The 19461-nt window shown below is 40.3% G+C and overlaps 1 protein-coding gene across 1 annotated transcript; it reads left to right on the forward strand.

Moving 5' to 3' along the window:
* The first annotated feature begins 614 nt into the window (after nucleotides 1-614).
* rnf166 (ring finger protein 166) lies at nucleotides 615-10610 on the forward strand. The gene is made up of 6 exons (XM_074645651.1): nucleotides 615-1192; nucleotides 2596-2752; nucleotides 3716-3828; nucleotides 4072-4186; nucleotides 7020-7127; nucleotides 7806-10610. Exons 1-6 carry the CDS (start codon nucleotides 996-998, stop codon nucleotides 7869-7871), a joined length of 756 nt encoding a protein of 251 aa, XP_074501752.1. The 5' UTR covers nucleotides 615-995; the 3' UTR covers nucleotides 7872-10610.
* The last annotated feature ends 8851 nt before the right edge of the window (nucleotides 10611-19461 follow it).

A 19461-nucleotide genomic window follows, 5' to 3' on the forward strand; every position in this document is an offset into this window, starting at 1 on the left:
TTTCTCGTAAAGTTATGACTTTATTCTTGTAATATTACGACTTTTTTCTCGTAAAGTTATGACTTTATTATTGTAATATTGTGACTTTTTTTCTCGTAAAGTTATGACTTGATTCTTGTTATATTATGACTTTTTTTCTCGTAAAGTTATGACTTTATTCTCGTAATATTACTACTTTTTTCTCGTAAAGCTATGACTTTATTCTCGTAATATTACTACTTTTTTCTCGTAATATTATGACTTTATTCTGGAAATCTCAGATGTTTTTTCCCTCAATGTGGCCCTAATACTCCGTAGTACATTTGCTCTTTGGCCCTTACTGCATTAGACTTATATACTATATACTAAGACTAAAAATGTGTCACCTTCATCACAATGCTCAAATGTTTTGTGGCTCCAGACAGACTTTTTATTTATTTTTTTGCCTAAAATGTCTCTTTTGATAGTAAAGGTTGCTGAGCCCTGGCCCTGGGGTAGTTGAACTCTATATCTGTGGTGGCCTACACCTCTGGACCGGCCTCTCTGGGGATTGCAGTTCTGAAGGAACACAGAGAGCAGCACGTCCAGTGAACAGACGGACTGCAACGTCCACAATGCAAAGCGCGCAGGCATCGTCCCAAACAGCGCTGATCTGACAACCGACTGTCTCCCGGTGTAGCCGTCCTCCTCCCGGTCTACCGGTCCTCCAGCAGTCTATAGATCGCTGTTTTTATCCAGGTCATCCCGGCAGCACGGCGCTGTGACTCCCGCTGACGGGCGCTGTTCCCAATGTTTACTTCTCCGGCATGTCTCCTCCAGACAGGAGGGAAAGTACTGCTTCTGTTTACTGAACATATTGTTGTTGTGCTGAGTCTGGACAGCCGCTATGGTTGTACGGCTTTATATTCACACTGCTGTGCGGCTGACGCACTAGTTGACAACAGTTAGGGACAGCTTCCTCTCTCTCTCTCTGGCAGAGAGCTCATTGTCGACAATAGCGGATTCTCTCCGGCTCCATGATGGCGATGTTTCGGAGCTTTGTCTCGGCGAGCACGCAGCTCCGCCAGCAGCAGCAGCAGCAGCAGCAGCCCGGCTCCGGGTCCGGCAGCGGCTCGCTGACAGCCCCGGCGGAGGGCATCGAGAGCCAGTTCTCTTGTCCCATCTGCCTGGAGGTCTACCATAAACCCGTCAGCATCGCCAGCTGTGCTCACACGTAAAGTAGCTCCTTGTTGTTGTTTGAGGATGTTATTGTGTGTGAGTGTGTGTGTGTGTGTGTGTGTGTGTGTGTGTGTGAGTGAGTGTGTGTGTGTGTGTGTGTGTGTGTGTGTCAGTGTGTGTGAGTGTGTGTGTGTGTGTGTGCAGTAGCGTTAACAGACGGTGTTGTATAGAAGCAGACAGCCTCGGTTTATATATCATGTGTTTTCTGTTTGTAACAGCCAACCTGGATCAGCAGCATTAAGTTAAAACATCTGTCAGCAGCATCACTGGGCGATGATACTGTCATCACACACGTTGACTGACTCAATCCATCCATCATTATGATATTGATACTCAGGTTATGAAAACAGTTTACAGGTTTGAGGTAGTTTAGAGACAGTGTCCCAATATCCTGGTTTGTCCATCAGAGAGGACACATTTTTACAGAATTCGTTGATATGTGAATCCATTTATGTGAACACTGTTTCTAAACAATGTTTATTTAAAAAAAAAAAAAAAAAAAAAAATTTCAATTATCAATATCGACCTCAAAAAGACAGTACTGGTGTGGCTACACGTTTCCACTCCCTGTAGGTGTTCAGCTTTACACACAGATTATTATTTGTTCTCTTCATGGTTTTCACTCAGACTCTATCTTTCAGAACTGTTCATAACTTCTCCATAAGTGCACCAGTCACTGCAGCTTTTTTTTTTTTTTTTTTAACTGATTTATAATTTAAAAATACAATTTTCATAATTAATGATTTTGTGTGATAAAACAGTAGAATTAGCATAGGAGTAGAACAGGCATCCCCATTCAAATCAACAGCAGGATGGCCAGAGCGGTGGCCATTTTTACAAAGAGTATTGAAGCAAAGGCTATATTAGAAACCGCCTACTACATACCACTGACGAACACAACATTAACATAACTACCACTACTGTGCTAGTTATGTTAATACTGTGTACCACTACCTCATTTGGGGGACTTGGCTTGGGAACCGGAGGGTCGCCGGTTCAAGTCCCCGCATGAACCAAGTACTGAGTGTGAACTCGTCGTTGGAGATATGCCAGTTTGCCTCTTGGGCAATGCCGAGGTGCCCTTGAGCAAGGCACCACACCCCCAACTCCGACATCTCTCCATTAATGCATGTAGTTCCTGTTTGTGCATGTGTGTGTATTTCGGGCCTGTGTGTACTATGTAATATGTAAAATATAACAGAGTGAAAAAATAGAATTTCCCCTCGGGGATTAATAAAGTGCCTTTCTTCTTCTTCTTCTTCTTCTTCTTCTTCTTCTTCTTCTTCTTCTTCTTCTTCTTCTTCTTCTTCTTCTTCTTCTTCTTCTTACCATCACTGTGGTTCCCTTGAGCAACGACTGAACCTTTTCTCCCCTGTCAACTGTTGTCTGCTGTTTCAGGTTCTGTGGGGAGTGTCTGCAGCCGTGTCTTCAGGTGACCTCGCCCCTCTGCCCTCTCTGTCGTGTGCCCTTTGACCCCAAGAAGGTGGAGCGCTCCTCCAGTGTGGAGAAGCAGCTGGCCTCATACAAAGCACCCTGCAGGGGCTGTAACAAGAAGGTAGATACTGACCACACTCATTACTCGTGTTAGAAAATCAGAGGTGCAACTTTCCATAATGGGTGTATGTTTATTATTTGGTACATATGTAAATCATCATATTGTGACGGTCTGGTACAACTGATATGCATTCATATGAAGATACCTTTTATTTTTGCAGCATATACAGTGAAGTTATTTATTTTAGAGCGCTGTGTGCCCTGAAGTGCAAAACATTTAAGAAAACAAATTAATAGCAAGAAGCACTTAACAGAAAATAAACGTAACCAAATAATAACATAACATTACATCTCAAGTAGAAGTTATTAACAAAACAAATTTACGAAAAATATAAACACATATTACTGATTGACATAAAGTAACAGAAGGTATTGTCAAGTATTTATCAACATGGGAGTGAGCAAATATGCTGCTTTATGCAAATTTCCATATATATTTCTTATTGGAAATCAATTAACAAACACAAAACAATGAAAAATATTGTCCAGAAACCCTCACAGGTACTGCATTTAGCATTAAAAAATATGCTCAAATCATAACAGGCAACAACAGCTGTCAGTGTGCTGACTTGACTATGAAAGTGAGCATGTCTGTAAAGGGTGAGGCTTGTTTTAAAAAAAATAAAAGCCCCCAAACTCTCACTGTATGTTAACAGGAAACTAGGGATGGACCTAATTTTTCAAAATAAAAGTTCATTCTTCCCAAAGACTAGTCTCTGTGTAACAACTTATAGTGCTAAAGGTTTATTCCACCCAAAACTACTTTCTAGAAGTCTATTCCATATTTGCACTTTGAGATTTCTGTATTTCCAGCAATGCTTTTGTAATTAATTTCAACTGTCAGCATTCACATGCATTTTCTGCAAGAAATGCAATCATCTAGTTGTTATTGATATACAGTCCTAACATTGTGTGTGTGTATGTGTGTGTGTGTGTGTGTGTGTGTGTGTGTGTGTGTTCCCAGGTGGCTCTGTTAAAGATGAGGTCCCACATTGCTTCCTGTTCTAAAGTACAGGAGCAGATAGCCAACTGTCCTAAGTTTGTCCCTGTGGTACCCACCTCCCAACCTATACCAAGGTACACACACTCTGACCACGTCCTCTGCAATGCAGTTTCCATGCAGAAACAATGTATGTTCACATAGCACTTTCCAATTATTTTCATAGACATCATTGGAGCTGTACGCTGTTGTATTCAAACAAAATGATTATTGTTTGTTCTTGGTTGTTGGCAGGATTGAATTAGTTACTACAAGCTTGTGATAATCCATGTCTCTATGTGTACGTGTCTCTATGTGTATGTGTGTCCTTCCTTATGCAGCAATATTCCAAACCGGTCAACATTTGCGTGTCCGTTCTGTGGGGCCAGAAACCTGGACCAGCAGGAACTGGTGAAGCACTGTATGGACAACCACCGTAATGACCCTAATAAAGTGGTAAGAGAGAGATTACATTGTCTACAGGTGATCCTAAAACACCACAGAGTGCTTCCAAGAAAGAGCACTTTGTACTGCATGAACATTTTAAGAAGCCCATTTGAGGTTCTCAAGAACTGTAACATTGTAATCTAATGTTATTGATGTTCAAACAACAGTGCGGTATGCAGCCGACTTCCCACAAATCCAAGAAAAGGTGAAGAGGGCTACCCTGGTGGGGTTTAAAGTTGCAGTAGGCAGTATATTTTTGGCGGAGAAGTGCTCCGGCTGGTGGGCGGTGCTTGGTATTTCCTCAAGAGATCTCAACATGGCTGCCGGGTCACAAACTTTCTTTCATTTTACAGCTAAACAGTACACTACAAGATGTTTCTGATAACATTTCAGGAGAGAAATATAGGCATTACAGTAACAGAATATTGATTCATATTTGATCAGGAATTCTAGTTTGACCATTTGGTCGGAGTTTGCGAGTGATTGACAGCCGGCTCTCACAGACGGCAGTTGGGCGGCAGACTCCAGATCAGCTCTGACTGCTTGTTTTCCTCCGGTCTGTGCAATCCTGCAGATGCCATAGAGATTCATGGCGCAATTCAAACGGGATCAAAAAATTATTTATCCCTCTCCGTTGACTGCCGTTCATATTTTTTTCCAAAAATAAGGTCCCATGGGGTCAACCGGAAGGGGCGGGACTTAGGCTCTCTATTAGGAGCACCGGAGGACACATTACCATTACCTGTCTCATGCACTACTGTCAGGATATATTGACCGTTTTATTAAGATAACTTTTTTTAATCATATTTGCTCCATTTCTACCCGCTGCAGCTTTAAGGTGCTGACCACTAGTTTGAGTCCGAACCCAGACCTTTGTTTGGGGGCCCTATGATTTCCGCGATGTGGAAAACACGGACGGAATTGTGGAATTTGGTAATAAAAATGCAATCAACAGTAAGACGCGTAATATCTAAGGAATTTGCCGAAATGTGGATGCAGTTTATAAAAATCTTGGTTTTCTCTACCATCATAAGCATTGTTTTCACAGAGCCTAAGGCGAATGAACAGAAAACAAACTATGCTGCTTTGTTTTGGTGTTATTTACAGGCACGCTGCTTCTGTCCTCTGCTCTCTGTGTTGGTGTTTCACCGAACACACACATGTCGTGCTGAAGAGGCCCTCTGAGACGACTAAGTCATCCAAAACACAGGAATTCAATACTAACAGCTAAATTTAGAGCAGAGCGATAATCAAAACGACTGCTACTTTGTAAGAGTATTAAAGCACTTTCTTTTATAAAAAATAGAGCAATGTAGGTGTTACATCAAGTTCATTGATGTTCATAACATTTTGAATATTTTCTTGAATTGTTGAAATTGTATTCATCCACCACATGATTAAACACTCTTTCTGATGACTAAATGTTCTTAAAGGTCCCATATTGTAAAAAGTGAGATTTTCATGTCTTTATATTATAAAGCAGGTTTAAGTGATATATAAATACTGTTAAACTATCAAAACGCTCAATATATGGAGAAATACACACAGCCCGTATTCAGAAATTGTGCTTTTAAAACGAGCCGTTAGGATTTCTGTCCATTTGTGATGTCACAAATCTACAATATTTAGACCATTACACGGTTTTAAATATAGACATTCTAAATGTGTCCCAGTTTATTTCCTGTTGCTGTGTATGTAACTAACATCAGCTGACAGGAAGTAGACATGGACCCAAGCTGTTGCCTAGCAACGCAATTCTATTGCAATTCCGTTGAAATGCGCTAAAACGGAGTGTTTCAGACAGAGGGTGAAAACAGGTATATTCAGGCAGATAGTATGAGGAAAATAAAGTTTTTTTTTAACATTACAGCACAAAATTAAAATGGGAAAAAAAATAAATCGGAATCTGGACAATAATTAAAATGGATTTCATTGGGCCCTACGAAGGGGTGTAACTATATGTTTCTACAACGATACGATACGTATCACTTTGCATGGTTCAGATACGATTCAAGGACGATATTTGGCTCATCTAGAGCGGTACAATATGATACGATTCAATGATTTGAAATTGATACAGTAACTTTTTTTTTTTTACCAAAAATTCAATCAGTGTGAAATAAATAGCTGATACTGGACAGTGCTGGTCAGGATTCCTCAAAAAAATTCTTGTAAGGGAATGAAGGGATGAATTAATTATGGATTTAAACAAGTAAACAACGATTAATGGCAAATACATACACCTTTTATTAGAAAGTAATAAAAATTGCAACTTCAGAACCCGCTGCTTCAGTTCTCAAGATACAAGGCAGTGCAATATTTAACGAAAGATAAAATTCAACCAAGTTAAATGAACAGTGGTTTAACCTGCTGCTTCTGTTATCATTTTCAATATAAATGGTAGAGCTATAATAATTAACAAAATCTGCTCTCTAACAAAGGCGCACACGAGCAAAAATTAACTTTAAAAGGTGGAGAGAAATAAGAGGGAGAGTAGAAAAATGAGAGAACATTTACTTCTTACTCATTTCACTGTGCACTTTAACCCTCTCGTTCTGCCAGTAGATGAAGCTCAGTGACTGTGTACAACTAGACTGTGACTGTCTGAAAGAGTTCAGCAGCATACTTTACAGATACTACATGCACGGTAGTAGTGAGTATGGATCCATGAGGTGCAGGACCGAACGAGGCCCACAGGGGTTAACACGGCTGTGATGGAGGTTTTTATCTTTCAACAGTAATGTCAAAGCGCCGCTGTTCTCTTCAGTTCAGAGTCTGTACACACATGATGCACGTGACAGTAACCTGACTTAAACTAAGCCGTGTGTTTGTGTATCTCCAGGTGTGTCCGGTATGTTCAGCCATGCCGTGGGGAGACCCCAGCTACAAGAGCTCCAACTTCCTCCAGCATCTCCTTCACAGACACAAGTTCTCTTATGACACCTTTGTTGTAAGTCCAGTGCCGTCCTGATGTTTTGTCTTTTTAAATATTATTCGTTGTATTTGTTCAGAACGAACAGTCGCCTCTCCATGTTGTTACACACACACACCTAAAGCTAACCACATACCACCCGTAGCTGCCAGTAGCTGCTCACAGGACAAGGATTGGTCACAAGCATGTTATTTGAAGCCTGACGAGACGGATTCTATCGTGATACTGAGATAACCATTATGCTACCAGGGTGGCACATCATTCAGATCTTTCGTTGTGAGTCAACCCACTTCACAACAGACCCTGAATTGGGGGAGTTGAGGGTTGTTGACCGCAGGCTTCAGTAAAAAGTGCTCCTATGGTTCATGGTAAAATTATATTTATTTTGGACAAATAAATATACATTTCCCATGGATCAGCCTCCTTAAAGCCCCCCTCTCTGCAGCTTGAAGGATGACCTTTGACCTGCAGCTTCTACTATAGACATACGTTATATTCCTGTTTTAGCAACAACCTTGTTTCTTTTTTTTCACAAAATTAAGTTATTTATAAACTTAATAAAATTTGTCAAACTGTGGCTAATCAACTTAGTCAGGAAATGACTCAAATAAATATGAAATAATGGATGGTTTTACTAGACTAGGGTTGCATTGTGTGGTTTGCAGTGACTAGTAGCTGTTGTTGTTTTTTTGTCAGGACTACAGCATTGATGAAGAAGCAGCACTGCAGGCAGCTCTGGCTCTGTCACTGGCTGAAAACTGACACACCACAACCACCCTCTCACCGTTAGCACCGACTCCACCATGACCGCGGTCGCCCCTCGTCCGTCTGCACTGCTGCTGTTTCTCAGAAGGTATCATCCACCCGACCCAGCCGGGTTCACGCAGTCTCCACGGAGATTCACACCACGGAGAAGTCCAGCCAGCTTCGGTGATGACCTCACTTCCTTTTTCTTTCTTTTTTTCCCCTGGTGTAGCAGGACAGTTTGCTACACTACAAAATGAAAGCAATTTGGATGTATTTTCACTGCTTCATTTGATTTGATGATTTAAAGACAAAACATCCGGTTCGTATTGGAATGGATCCAGTGACTGTATCAAGATGAGCTGAAACAGTAAAAACACCAACTGTTTCACCAGCTTAGAAACAGTCCATCCACTCACAGCTTCAGTTCACCTGACAGCTGACATCTGGACCACCACAGCATGAAGGGCTACCTCCATGGAAACATGTCTTTGTGTGTGTGAGTGTGAAACATCCTGAAGCCTGCTAACTCTAAAAACCCTCATCAGTGGCCACTTGTCACTTGCTAGGAAATCCCGATTGCTGGTACTCACTGTGAGTAACTTATTCTACAGGTTGGTCTGTGGCGAACGGGCAAATTCACTTTTTGGATGAGTTAACAGTAGCAGCGGCTAGCACACAAGAGCTGATTAGGACGAATTTTGCAAAGATAAACAGCTCCTCTATTCATCTCCACAAAACTGCTCTGGAGTCGGTGTGTCGTATTTTGCACTTGCTAGACAAACAAAATCACACGAGTTAGAAACACGGGCTTGTTGACCATACACACAACAGAAGAGTTCATCCTGTCGCTCTTGCTCTGTGCGAAGTTCAAGATGACTTGTTGACTGAGCTGTTTGAAGTGCGGTTGCACGATTACACCTGCGATCAGGGTCTGAAATTTAGCACCCGCCAAATGTAAATTGTTGGCAGCGGCGGGTGGAATCGTCAGGTCATCCGCCACTTTGGCAGGCAGGGAAAACGAGATGGGAGTAGAGAACGGGTTCCTAGTTGTCTGATTCCTTGGCATCTCATGCCTCCGTGACATATAGATTCCTCTTACTGATGCTTTCCGACAGTTACGCATACACAATGACGTATACGCCCGCTGTATCATGTTTCAGTTTGTTTGGAAAAAAAGAGAGAGGAAAAAAGCACTCAACAGCACCGCACGCACTACTACTACTAAACCTGAGGGGACGCACCTTATTTTTCCCCTGATAATGGTTCACTGTGAACAACAAATCCATGTTGAAATCCGCAGGAGAAGAGTTAGTAACGTTAGCTGTTAGGAGCCGGTGGGCAGCACAGTCCTGCTTGGTTAAATAACGGAGCTACTAACGTTAATGGAGGTTCCACAAAATGAGCGAATGAAATTGGGCGAAGGTGAATTACAACGTTATCATAATTTGTTGAAATGTAATCTCGTAAAAAAGTAGTTTTTGGCGAGAAACACTAACTCTAAGCGGCTTATAATACATAATTAAAACTACTGATGCCAAGATATATGTTAAATAGCAACTATTTAAATAATCATAATCATTTGAATTGTGTGTTTTTATGCCAAAAAAACACTATAAATGACAATAACAAAGTACAGTACAGTACAGTACAGTGTAAAATAGGGCTCCCCCGGAAGCTACAGTGTAATTCAAACTCCATGCATACAGTGTTTTTTTTAGGCAAAATATATCGAACATTGAATGACACCAGATCTAAAATGTTATTCCTTCATTTAGTGCAGAGATTTCAAAAGCGGCAGATACAATTTCTGAGTGGCAGACAAAAAAGAAATACTTTCAATGGTAATGTCCTTGACATCCTCTGACGTAAACTAAACTAAAAAACTAGGAAACTTTATTTATATCGTCACATACAATTGTATATACACAATGTAGTGAAATTCGACCTCTGCATTTAACCCATCCTAAGCATTATATTAGGAGCAGTGGGCTGCTGTAAAGCGCCCGGGGAGCAACTTGGGGTTCAGTGTCTCGATTCAAAGATACTTTGACATGCGGACAGGAGGAGCCGGGGATCGAACCACCAACCTTGTGATTAAAGAACGACCCGATCTAACCCCAGAGCCACAGCCTCCCCTATCGTTCATGGTTCTTCGGCTAGAGGTAAGGATCCCCCCCTAGACGGTTCCAGAACATCATGCACGGAGAGGCTAAAATTACAGAGAAGGGTCCAGCTGCAGAGCTCCAGGCTCAGGCCCACCTCCTCCATCAGACCCTTTCCTGTCCTGAGCTTGGAGAAGGAAGTGACGTCTGAAATTGTGTACGATCATCAGGATGCGTTAACGTGTGTTCATTAGTTTGAATAAGCCACCAATAACCAAACAATACATTGCGCAATATAATTCAGTGGCATGTAAACATTATTTATTGAGAAGGAAGCGTGGTGAACGCACGCAACATTCCACGTTAACATACTGTATGTGATAACCAGTGGTGGACGGGAAGAAAACCAGCCCACACAACGTCGTGGTATTATGTTATTTAGTAATTTCTCGTATTTTGCACCTACACCTTAATTTAATGGATGGACTCAGTGCTGCTTGATGTGCTCTCATGTTCCTAATTTTTGTCATGTCATAGAGGCGGCTTACATAGGATTCCGATTTAAAAATTTCTATTCTGTAAATGTTTTAATCTGGAAAGCACTTTGCACTTTTGTTTGACAAGTGCTATATGAATAAAATGATTACTATTATTATTACTATTATTTCTACACTAGTTGGCTGCTTATCTCTACTTTCTTATATAAAACAAAAAAACTAAGCAGTAAAACGATGGCTTACAAGATTTCTTAAAAACAATCTGCGGTCTCAAGATGAGAATGAAACTCGTGTGCGTAACGTGTCGCTAGAAGCCTGTCTGTAAACTGCTGCCTGTAGCAGTCCGTTGCCTTCACCGGGATCCAGTCCCGGTTGGGCGGAGTGCAGCAGTGCGTCGGGCCGCTGCTGCACGCCGCCGTGGTCTCGCAAATTGAGTCCCGCTGTGGGTCCAGCCCACATAGCTGACGACGTGGCACAAGGCTCTGCCCCGGTAGGGCGAAGCTCTCCATCCACTCACCAGCGGGGTCCTGCAGCTGCTGCACAGACAGGCAGCGCCTCGACCCTCGCGTGGCTGTCCAGGCTGACTCACGGCGGAGCTACAGTGGCGTGCAGCGGCCCGAAAAAAAAGGGAAACTTTGGACTCATCATTGGACCAACGCAACATCAATAATGCATTCTTCTATTTGTTGATTGGTAATGACCTAAGGGAGGATGTCCTCCCTTGGAGCGTCATTTTACGTATTTTGGCCAATCACAGATTAGCATGAAAAAAATGGGGGTCCGGCCTCAAGGGAGGACAGCAGGACCCCGGCCTCCCTTGCCCCAACCACCGCTTTCAGGTGTCGCTGTAGAAGCATTGAAATCATAATTTAAATAATGGATTTTTTCCAATGAAGAGAAAAAAATATTTGTATCAATGATATTGAGATTTGTAATGGTTTATTTCAACCAATTACCCTTTTTTTTATATATATATTTTGATTTACCTCTTGCCTCTCAAAAATAGAAGAGGAGCAGCCACCACATGTTGGGTCCTGGCGATGGAAATTGGTCCCAGTGCCGGAGGTGCTTGAGCCTGGAGCTCTGCGCTGGGATGCTACTGAAACTCCAATTTAACATTCTCCTCCCATTATCTGGCTTTCTAGTTTAACTGCAGTAACCTGCAGAACGTGTTTGTGCTGCTCCACACTGCCACACTGGCTGCTGTGTTATGAATATTCTGCCTGCACTGTTCAAGTTTGACACTGCACATGCGACAGACAAGACACCTGGCAGACATTCTCTATTATTTAGACAAGACGCACAGACTGACAGTTGTCCCTGTAATATACTGAGAAAAATATAAATGCAGTGTTGAGTAGCTACAACAGAATGTATGTTACATATTATGATACATTTGAAGATAATGAGGTATAAATATGATACTGACAGAAAGATCATAGCAGTATTTTTTAAAATATTATACAGCAATGTTAATCTAAAATAAGATCACTGTTTAGTTACTCAACTACCATATACAGTATGAATAGGAATATATTATACAGGGCTTTGAATTCCTATAAGCTAGAGATTTTGTATTTAAATTTATTCAATCTTCTTTTAATTTATTGTTATTTTGTATGCACACCAAAATGGAATTTGTTAAATAAACCACTTCAGAAACAAAATACACATTTCTGAGAAAATGTGTATTAAAAATGTGTATTAAAGTGAACTGAACTGTGATGAGGTTAATGATATCCGTAGCTGCGTTGGCTGTTAGAGGGACAACCCACCTCGCTCACTATTTTTAATGCGAAACTAAAGGCGTCCGTCCCTCAGCCGCCTGTCTCGCTCACTCGCTCTTTATGGAGTCAGATCAGTCTCAGTATTGATGAATGCACACGGAAGAATTCACAAATGTATTTTGTGATTTATAAATAAATGACTTTCTCCACAAAAATATTTTTCAATTCACCCAGAAATAGTTCATTGTATAGAAATCTATATATAGAAAAATATCGTTCACAAATACATTTCTGATGCACACACAAATATTTATTGTTTTAAGTACATGTAATAGATACCCACAAATATATGTATTTAAAAGTATTTGTAAATATATAATAAAAATAAGTATAATAATAAGTTTGATTATTATTATTACAAATTCCCATATTAACGTATTTAGGCGTATTTGGCAAAATTATTATTAAATCTGTCTGATAGATAAGTCTAAAATAAACTCTTTGTGTATGTTTTATTTGGAGACTTTACCGGTGCTGGAGAGGCAGGGTCTGCAAAGCATGTCAGAGGCTCCACATCCAGGGGTGCGTGGACACTGGAGGACAGCCTATAGCGGGCACTCAGTCGTGGACATGGTCACCTGATTCGATTGTTATCAGGTCATTAAATAGGCGTTATTAGTGGCGATAAGCTCCATAGATGTGGGTCATTAGGTGACTTAGGCGCCTACTACATTGTAAAAGTGAAAGTGAAACTAAAAGGCAACATGTTCTAACATTTAAAACGGAATGAAACGTCACGTTTTGAACACAAACAAAAAGGCTCGTTTAGGTTTAGGCAACAAAACTACAACTTCTTTAGGTTTAGGCAACAAAACTACAACTTCTTTAGGTTTAGGCAATAAAACTACAACTTCATTAGGTTTAGGCAACAAAACTACAACTTCTTTAGATTTAGGCAACAAAAGTAAGTTAACTTAGTTAAGTTTGTGTTTTGTTAAAATAACTATGAAGACAACTACACATTGTTGGTTTCACACAGGATGCAAACTCCGGTGTCCTGGGTGAAAACCCTGTGTTTTGTGTACCATCCATTGTTCCCGACCTCCAACCCTTATGCTACTGTCATAATTACTACAGTCGCAAGAGGTCGCTGTCGTGTTCTTTTATACCTTCTTTCAGTGATCTACCATGTGAACAGATGATAAAACCTACTAGTGGGTTTAGTAGATCCTTATTGACCCACATCTATGGGGCCTATTACGACTGATAACGCCTATTTAATATCCTGATAACAGTGTAATTGGCTGACACGGTCCTCCGCTCTTCCCTCTGGTTCTCCAACATGCTGTGTGGGCCCTTGCTTGACTCTCAGCTGCCTGGCTCCATCCCACATCCGCTAAGCAGCCTCCAGCAAGCCCCACTGTGCTCTGCTCCTCCGCCAGACAACCAGAGGGAGGTCGGCGGGGTTTGGTCTGTGGAGCTTCTAAACTCTGAGAACTTTGGAGCAAGTTTTCGATTCGCCATCAGTTTTCGTAAAACTGACAATATTTGAAATCTACACATTTGATTTATCGCATTTCCAGAAGTGAATTTAATGATGAAAAAACAAATAGGCCCCAATTGACCCATATGTATGGTGCTTATAGTGACTGATATTGCCTATGTAATGGACTGATAACATTCGAATCGGGTGCCTGTTTACTGTGATGTTGAACTTCTTCCAAATATTTCGATGATAAATTGGTATTTTAGTCATAAATCTGACATGTTAACACCAAAACAGAAGCTCTCCAGGCTGACGTCTGAAACAACATTAGCCGTAGCTTATCTATCACTGTCCATCCCCATTGCACTGAAGGCAACAGGAGAGACCTAAAGAGACCACACACTTCGGAACATCCATAATAACAGCTCACAATGCCAACAACCCCATTGTGAGCTTCATAGTATATTAATGTTGACATTAACACCAAATCACCCCTCAAAGCAAGGTTTTTTTTTTCATGTGAATATTTTCACTTATCAACATTTTTTTTCTTCCACAATGATCCACAGATATTAGTTGGAAACAAACTAGAAAGGATGAAAGTGCTGGATGGAGGTCAAACCTCTGAATTTTATTGCTATCTGCTTCTTCAACTCTCAACACAAAGAATATTTTTACGATCCATCGGCCAAGATATAGACGAGTATAAAAAGATATATTTTTGGAAAATGTTTCCGTTTCAAACTATTGGACTCATCATCAGATATGTGTCTGCAAGCTTTCAGGGACAATGGAGTTGATTTACAAACTCGAATTGCTGTTAACACTCATGCACACACAGGAAATGTGTACAGGACAGAAGAGAATGGGACTGGTGAACACAGATGTTTGCCATCGTGTAACCAATAGATGGCAGTCCTTCTCCAGACATGCTGAGCATAGAGAGCCATACTGAAACCAACACACATATACACATGCTTTCTAAGGAGGCAGGTTGTGGAGGAAACAGAAGAGGGAAGTTGGGTAATGTTACCACAGAAGGATGCGTTCATCATTTGCACTTTAATTTCTTTTTCCAGATTTTGAACAATAGTTGGAAGTTTTATTTGTATAATCTTAACTGTTGTTTAATTATTTTGCAATTGAGTTTGCAGAATAAGTGTTTTGTTAAAAGACAAAGGTTTTGTAAATTGTAAAAGGTGTCAGGGGTTCAGAGTTATTTGATAGAAAATGTACGTAGAATTAAAGGTGTGTTCGACTGGACATGAAGCTGATTTTTCTTCACATTATTGTCCCAAATTGTTTTTGCACACTTTATTTTGCTGACATTAGCTGTAACTAGCTAGCATGGCAGCATGCCTGTGCTGTGTTTGTGTGATGATTTAGCTTCTGTTTAATGTCAAAAAAATACATCAGAATTACGTTCCCAATACAGTTAAACTGCATTCTCAATTATGTTTTGAGGGAAACGTATTTTCGCCCGGATTACGGTCGCAGTTTTAAACAAGTTAAAGCTGCAGTGGGTAGAAATGGAGAAAATATGATTAAAAATAAGTTATTTTTATTAAACGGTCACTATATCCTGACAGTCGTGCATGAGACAGGTAATCTGAAAGAAAACTCATGTGCCTCTGTGTCCTCCGGTGTCCTCCAGTGTCCTCAGGTGCTCCTAACGGCATATGCAAGATTTCACAGACCGGTGGAAAACAAGCAGTCAGAGCTGATCTGGAGTCTGCCGTCCAGCTTCCGTCTATCTGTTTATCCGTAAAATGAGAAGGTCTGTAACCCGGCAGCCATGTTGAGAGCTGTTGAAGAAATACCAAGCACCGCCCACCAGGCCCGTCACGGGCTTGATTTTTTAAAGGCTGAAAACAGAGCCATGAGGAGGATCAGAAGTCTAGTTTTCTCTCAGAAAACTTGAATTACAAAATGCTGAAAAGTTATTATGGAATTTTTGCCCAATGATGCCAAAAATATACTGCCTACTGAAGCTTTAACATTGTTAATTGAAACAAAACAAAAACGCACCAAAACTACTTGGTTAGGTTTAGTAAAACATCATGCTTTGGCTTAAAATAAGAATATTTGTTAGGCCTACATTATTTACATTATGGACCTAAAATAAAATAAGTCAACGTTGACTTGTGGTTTCACACAGGACACGAACAGCGGTCTCCTGGACGAAAGTCCTGTGTTGTTGTTTTTTACCAATCCATCCACCCAGATGTCCCCCTATGCGGTCTTAAAATTAGAGACATATTTTGTGATGAAAATTCACTAGGATTCAATTCTTTCTGTAATTTTTCACCAGACATGTTCCTTGTCTCTGTACATTCATGATTATAAATCATGAAATTGAATCTTTCTGTGCATTCTCACATCTTTGCATGCACCACCTCTAAAATTAGCATCAGGTTCAGTCTGAACACACCTTTAGAGGAATTCTTAAGAAAATAAGAATTCTGTCTTCAATTTCAGGATTCCGATTTTTTATTTTTAATCTGGCCAATTATTGAAAAGTTGAGAAAAACAAATATGAACTGTAAAACGATTATTCTCTAAACTCAAATATTTGTTCTTGTGTCAGTATTCCTCTTAATAAAATTGTAAATCTTGCTTAAAATATAAAAATGGAAATCTTTCAAATAAATGAAAGCCATTCTTTTATATTTGAGTATAGATTTCAGCTCCCCACAAACACAATTGTTTGTTTTGTTCATTGTTTTTATATTCATGTTATAATAGCAATCTTTTATAAATGTTTGTTACCTTCTTACCTCTGTAGCCAGATTTGTAGATTCTTATTTTGTGTACTCCATGTTTTTCTGCTTCTTTCTCAACTCTTCAGTTGAACATGTTTCCCCAAGAATTGTAAATAATCTCCTTTTAATTCTTGTTTTTGTGTTGTTGCATTTAATATTTTGTGAAACTGTAACTGATGATCTTTAAAGGCAGAGGCTTTCTACATGGATCACAGACTTTCTTAACCACACCTGATGCAAAGACCACCAGACTATCTCAAAACAATACTCACATGCAATATACTGTATATGTACGTTGAAGGAGTCATAAGTCGCTGACATCATTCCTCCTTTCCATACTGGGCCTAAAAGCAATCCGCTACACGGCAAACATGCAAGTTTATTGGAAGTTAAATATAAAACGTTTGGCTCTTTTATACTCTGTGTAGGTTTCTCCTTGTGGTAAACCAACATTCTCAAGGCTCCTCCAAGTTCTCCACCCATCTGCATAGTTAGAAAATGTTGGATGTGCTCAGACAGCCGAAAACCTGCCGTACGGAAGCCCTGCGAAGGAGCTCCTTGGAGTTCCCGCAAAGTCTTCGTCTTTGATTGGATAAAACTAAATAACCTATACAACAGGTGGGTAAGGTCACTGGGATTAATAATAGTCAATTTTCATGGGTAGAGCACACTGACACGATTGTTAGGAAAATGTGAAATGGCATCTCCATGGCAAGAAAACGCCTGCCTTATGATCCAGCACACATTCTGGGGCAGGTAGTTAAATCTTTAAATATAAGCCACCTGTACTATTGCTCACTTGTATGGTCTTCGTCATCAAAAAGTGTACTGAGGAAATTGCAAATTACCCAAAATAGAGCTGCAAGACTAGTCTTACATTGCCCCATAAGAACAAACACAGACAGTTAGCATCGTAAACTCTCATGGTTACCAATAGAGAAGAGACTCGCCCTAAACACAGTTACATTCTTTAGTAACGGCATTTATTCCACTAAACCCCAGATTACCAGATGTAGTGACTTTCACAGCCACTAGAACAGCAGGTGATGGCCAAATCATGTTACCTCGCCCAAAATCGAATGCCTTAAAAAAGACATTTATCGTGCCATCTATCATTGGAATAGCTGCCCTCTTTACATCCGTCAATCCTCTAACAAATCCTCATTCAAATACCATCTAAGAATACATTACTTAAGCTGCTGATCAATAGTCCAGTGTTGGTCATAGTTGTTTTTGGTTCTTTTTCCCTGACCTTGAGGCTCCTTAGTCATAAAAGATGTAAATTAATGAATGTTGAGGAAATTTGAATGACCGCTTTCTTAATATAATGTAGTTAGAGGTGATTATATGTTGAACATAGGGAAACACAAATGTGATGTTGTATAAAGTATGTGTATGATAAATATGATGTACTGGATTTCGGAACTCAGAAGACTATCTGGTGCCATTGGCATCAGCTAATGGGGATCTTTTTTTAAATAAATAAAAAAAGTTCCTATATCTAGTGAGAAAGGCGCCAAGTCAGCAACACTGACAGATTGAAAAGTATGTTTTTATAAAACGGTCACTATATCCTGACAGTTGTGCATGAGACAGGTATTCTGATTCCTCCGGTATCCTCCGGTGTTCCTAACGGTATCTGCAGGATTTCACAGACCAGAGGAAAACAAGCAGTCAGAGCTGATCTGGAGTCTGCCGTCCAGCTGCCGTCTATGAGAGCCGGCTATTAATCACTCGCAAACTCCGACCAAACAGTCAAACTAGGCCACGCTGATAAAATATGAATCAATATTCTGTTACTGTAATGCTTATTTCTCTCCTCAAATGTTTTCAGAATCATCTTGTAGTGTACTGTTTAGCTGTAAAATAAGAAAGTTTGTGACGCTCAATAGGAATGCTCTCTCTCTGAAATGACCTGTGATAGGCCAAAGTCTCCCGTCACGGGCTAGATTTTTTAAAGCCTGTAAACAGAGCCATGAGGAGGTGCAGAAGTCTAGTTTTCTCTCAGAACTCTTGAATTACAATATGCTGAAAGGTTATTATGGAATTTTCGCCCAATGATGCCAAAAAAATTCTGCCTACTGAAGCTTTAATGTACGGTACAAGACTTTGCTTTTATAACAAAGTTATGTTAATAAGTTATGTGTTATCATCTTGTTCAGCTTCCCCCAAGTGGCCAAAAATCAGATAATGCAGCTTTAATGGGTTGGTTTCACACATCTAGTGGTCTATCTCTATGCAGGTATAGCTTTGGTTCTATTTGTCCAGGATTTGGGATATCTGTCTGAGGGGCTCACAATATCTACAGAGATGACTGCAAACACAAACACACACACACACACACACACACACACACACAAACACTCTTCCAGTCGTGGTGGAAAAAGAGGCGGGGGTGTAATGACTTGGTTTGGCATAGTTGGAAATGTTAGCACCTCACTGAGCTGCTTTTCCACAGCAAGTGCACAGATATATCCAGCTCTCCACCACCATAACAAACCACTCATTCTCTTCTCATGTATTACTCATATAAATTTATGATGTCACGCACTGATCATAGCATTGTGGGATATGCACCGTGTGGAATACAATAAGATGTCATGTGATACTATATTTTTACCATACGTATGCTTAGATAAATGGCTGAGCTGTTGCATATTTTGTGTGTACCTGGAGGATTAAAAAGTGTACCTATATCTTTTTAACTCCAAACACAGCGAGTGTGAAAGTGACAGGAACGTGATGCTACAGTAGATGTGTGGAGAAAAATTGGCAGTGCGGACACTCGCAACCCGTGCGGTTCCAATCACACTCTTGTTTCATCATTACAATGTATGCAGCCGTTCAGTAATTGCATACTCAAAGTCCTGCCGGTCATATTTCTTGGAATTTTGGGTAGTTTCAGCAGCTTAATTAAAAATATCCAGCAAGCTCGATGATGTTTGGGCAAACTGTCATTGATTTATGACCAACTTTGTGCCAGGCCCATGCACATGTTTCAAACTGATTTACACACGTGGTTCAACATTGT

Source organism: Sebastes fasciatus, chromosome 9 (assembly GCF_043250625.1).
Source record: "Sebastes fasciatus isolate fSebFas1 chromosome 9, fSebFas1.pri, whole genome shotgun sequence".
Classification (NCBI taxonomy): domain Eukaryota; kingdom Metazoa; phylum Chordata; class Actinopteri; order Perciformes; family Sebastidae; genus Sebastes; species Sebastes fasciatus.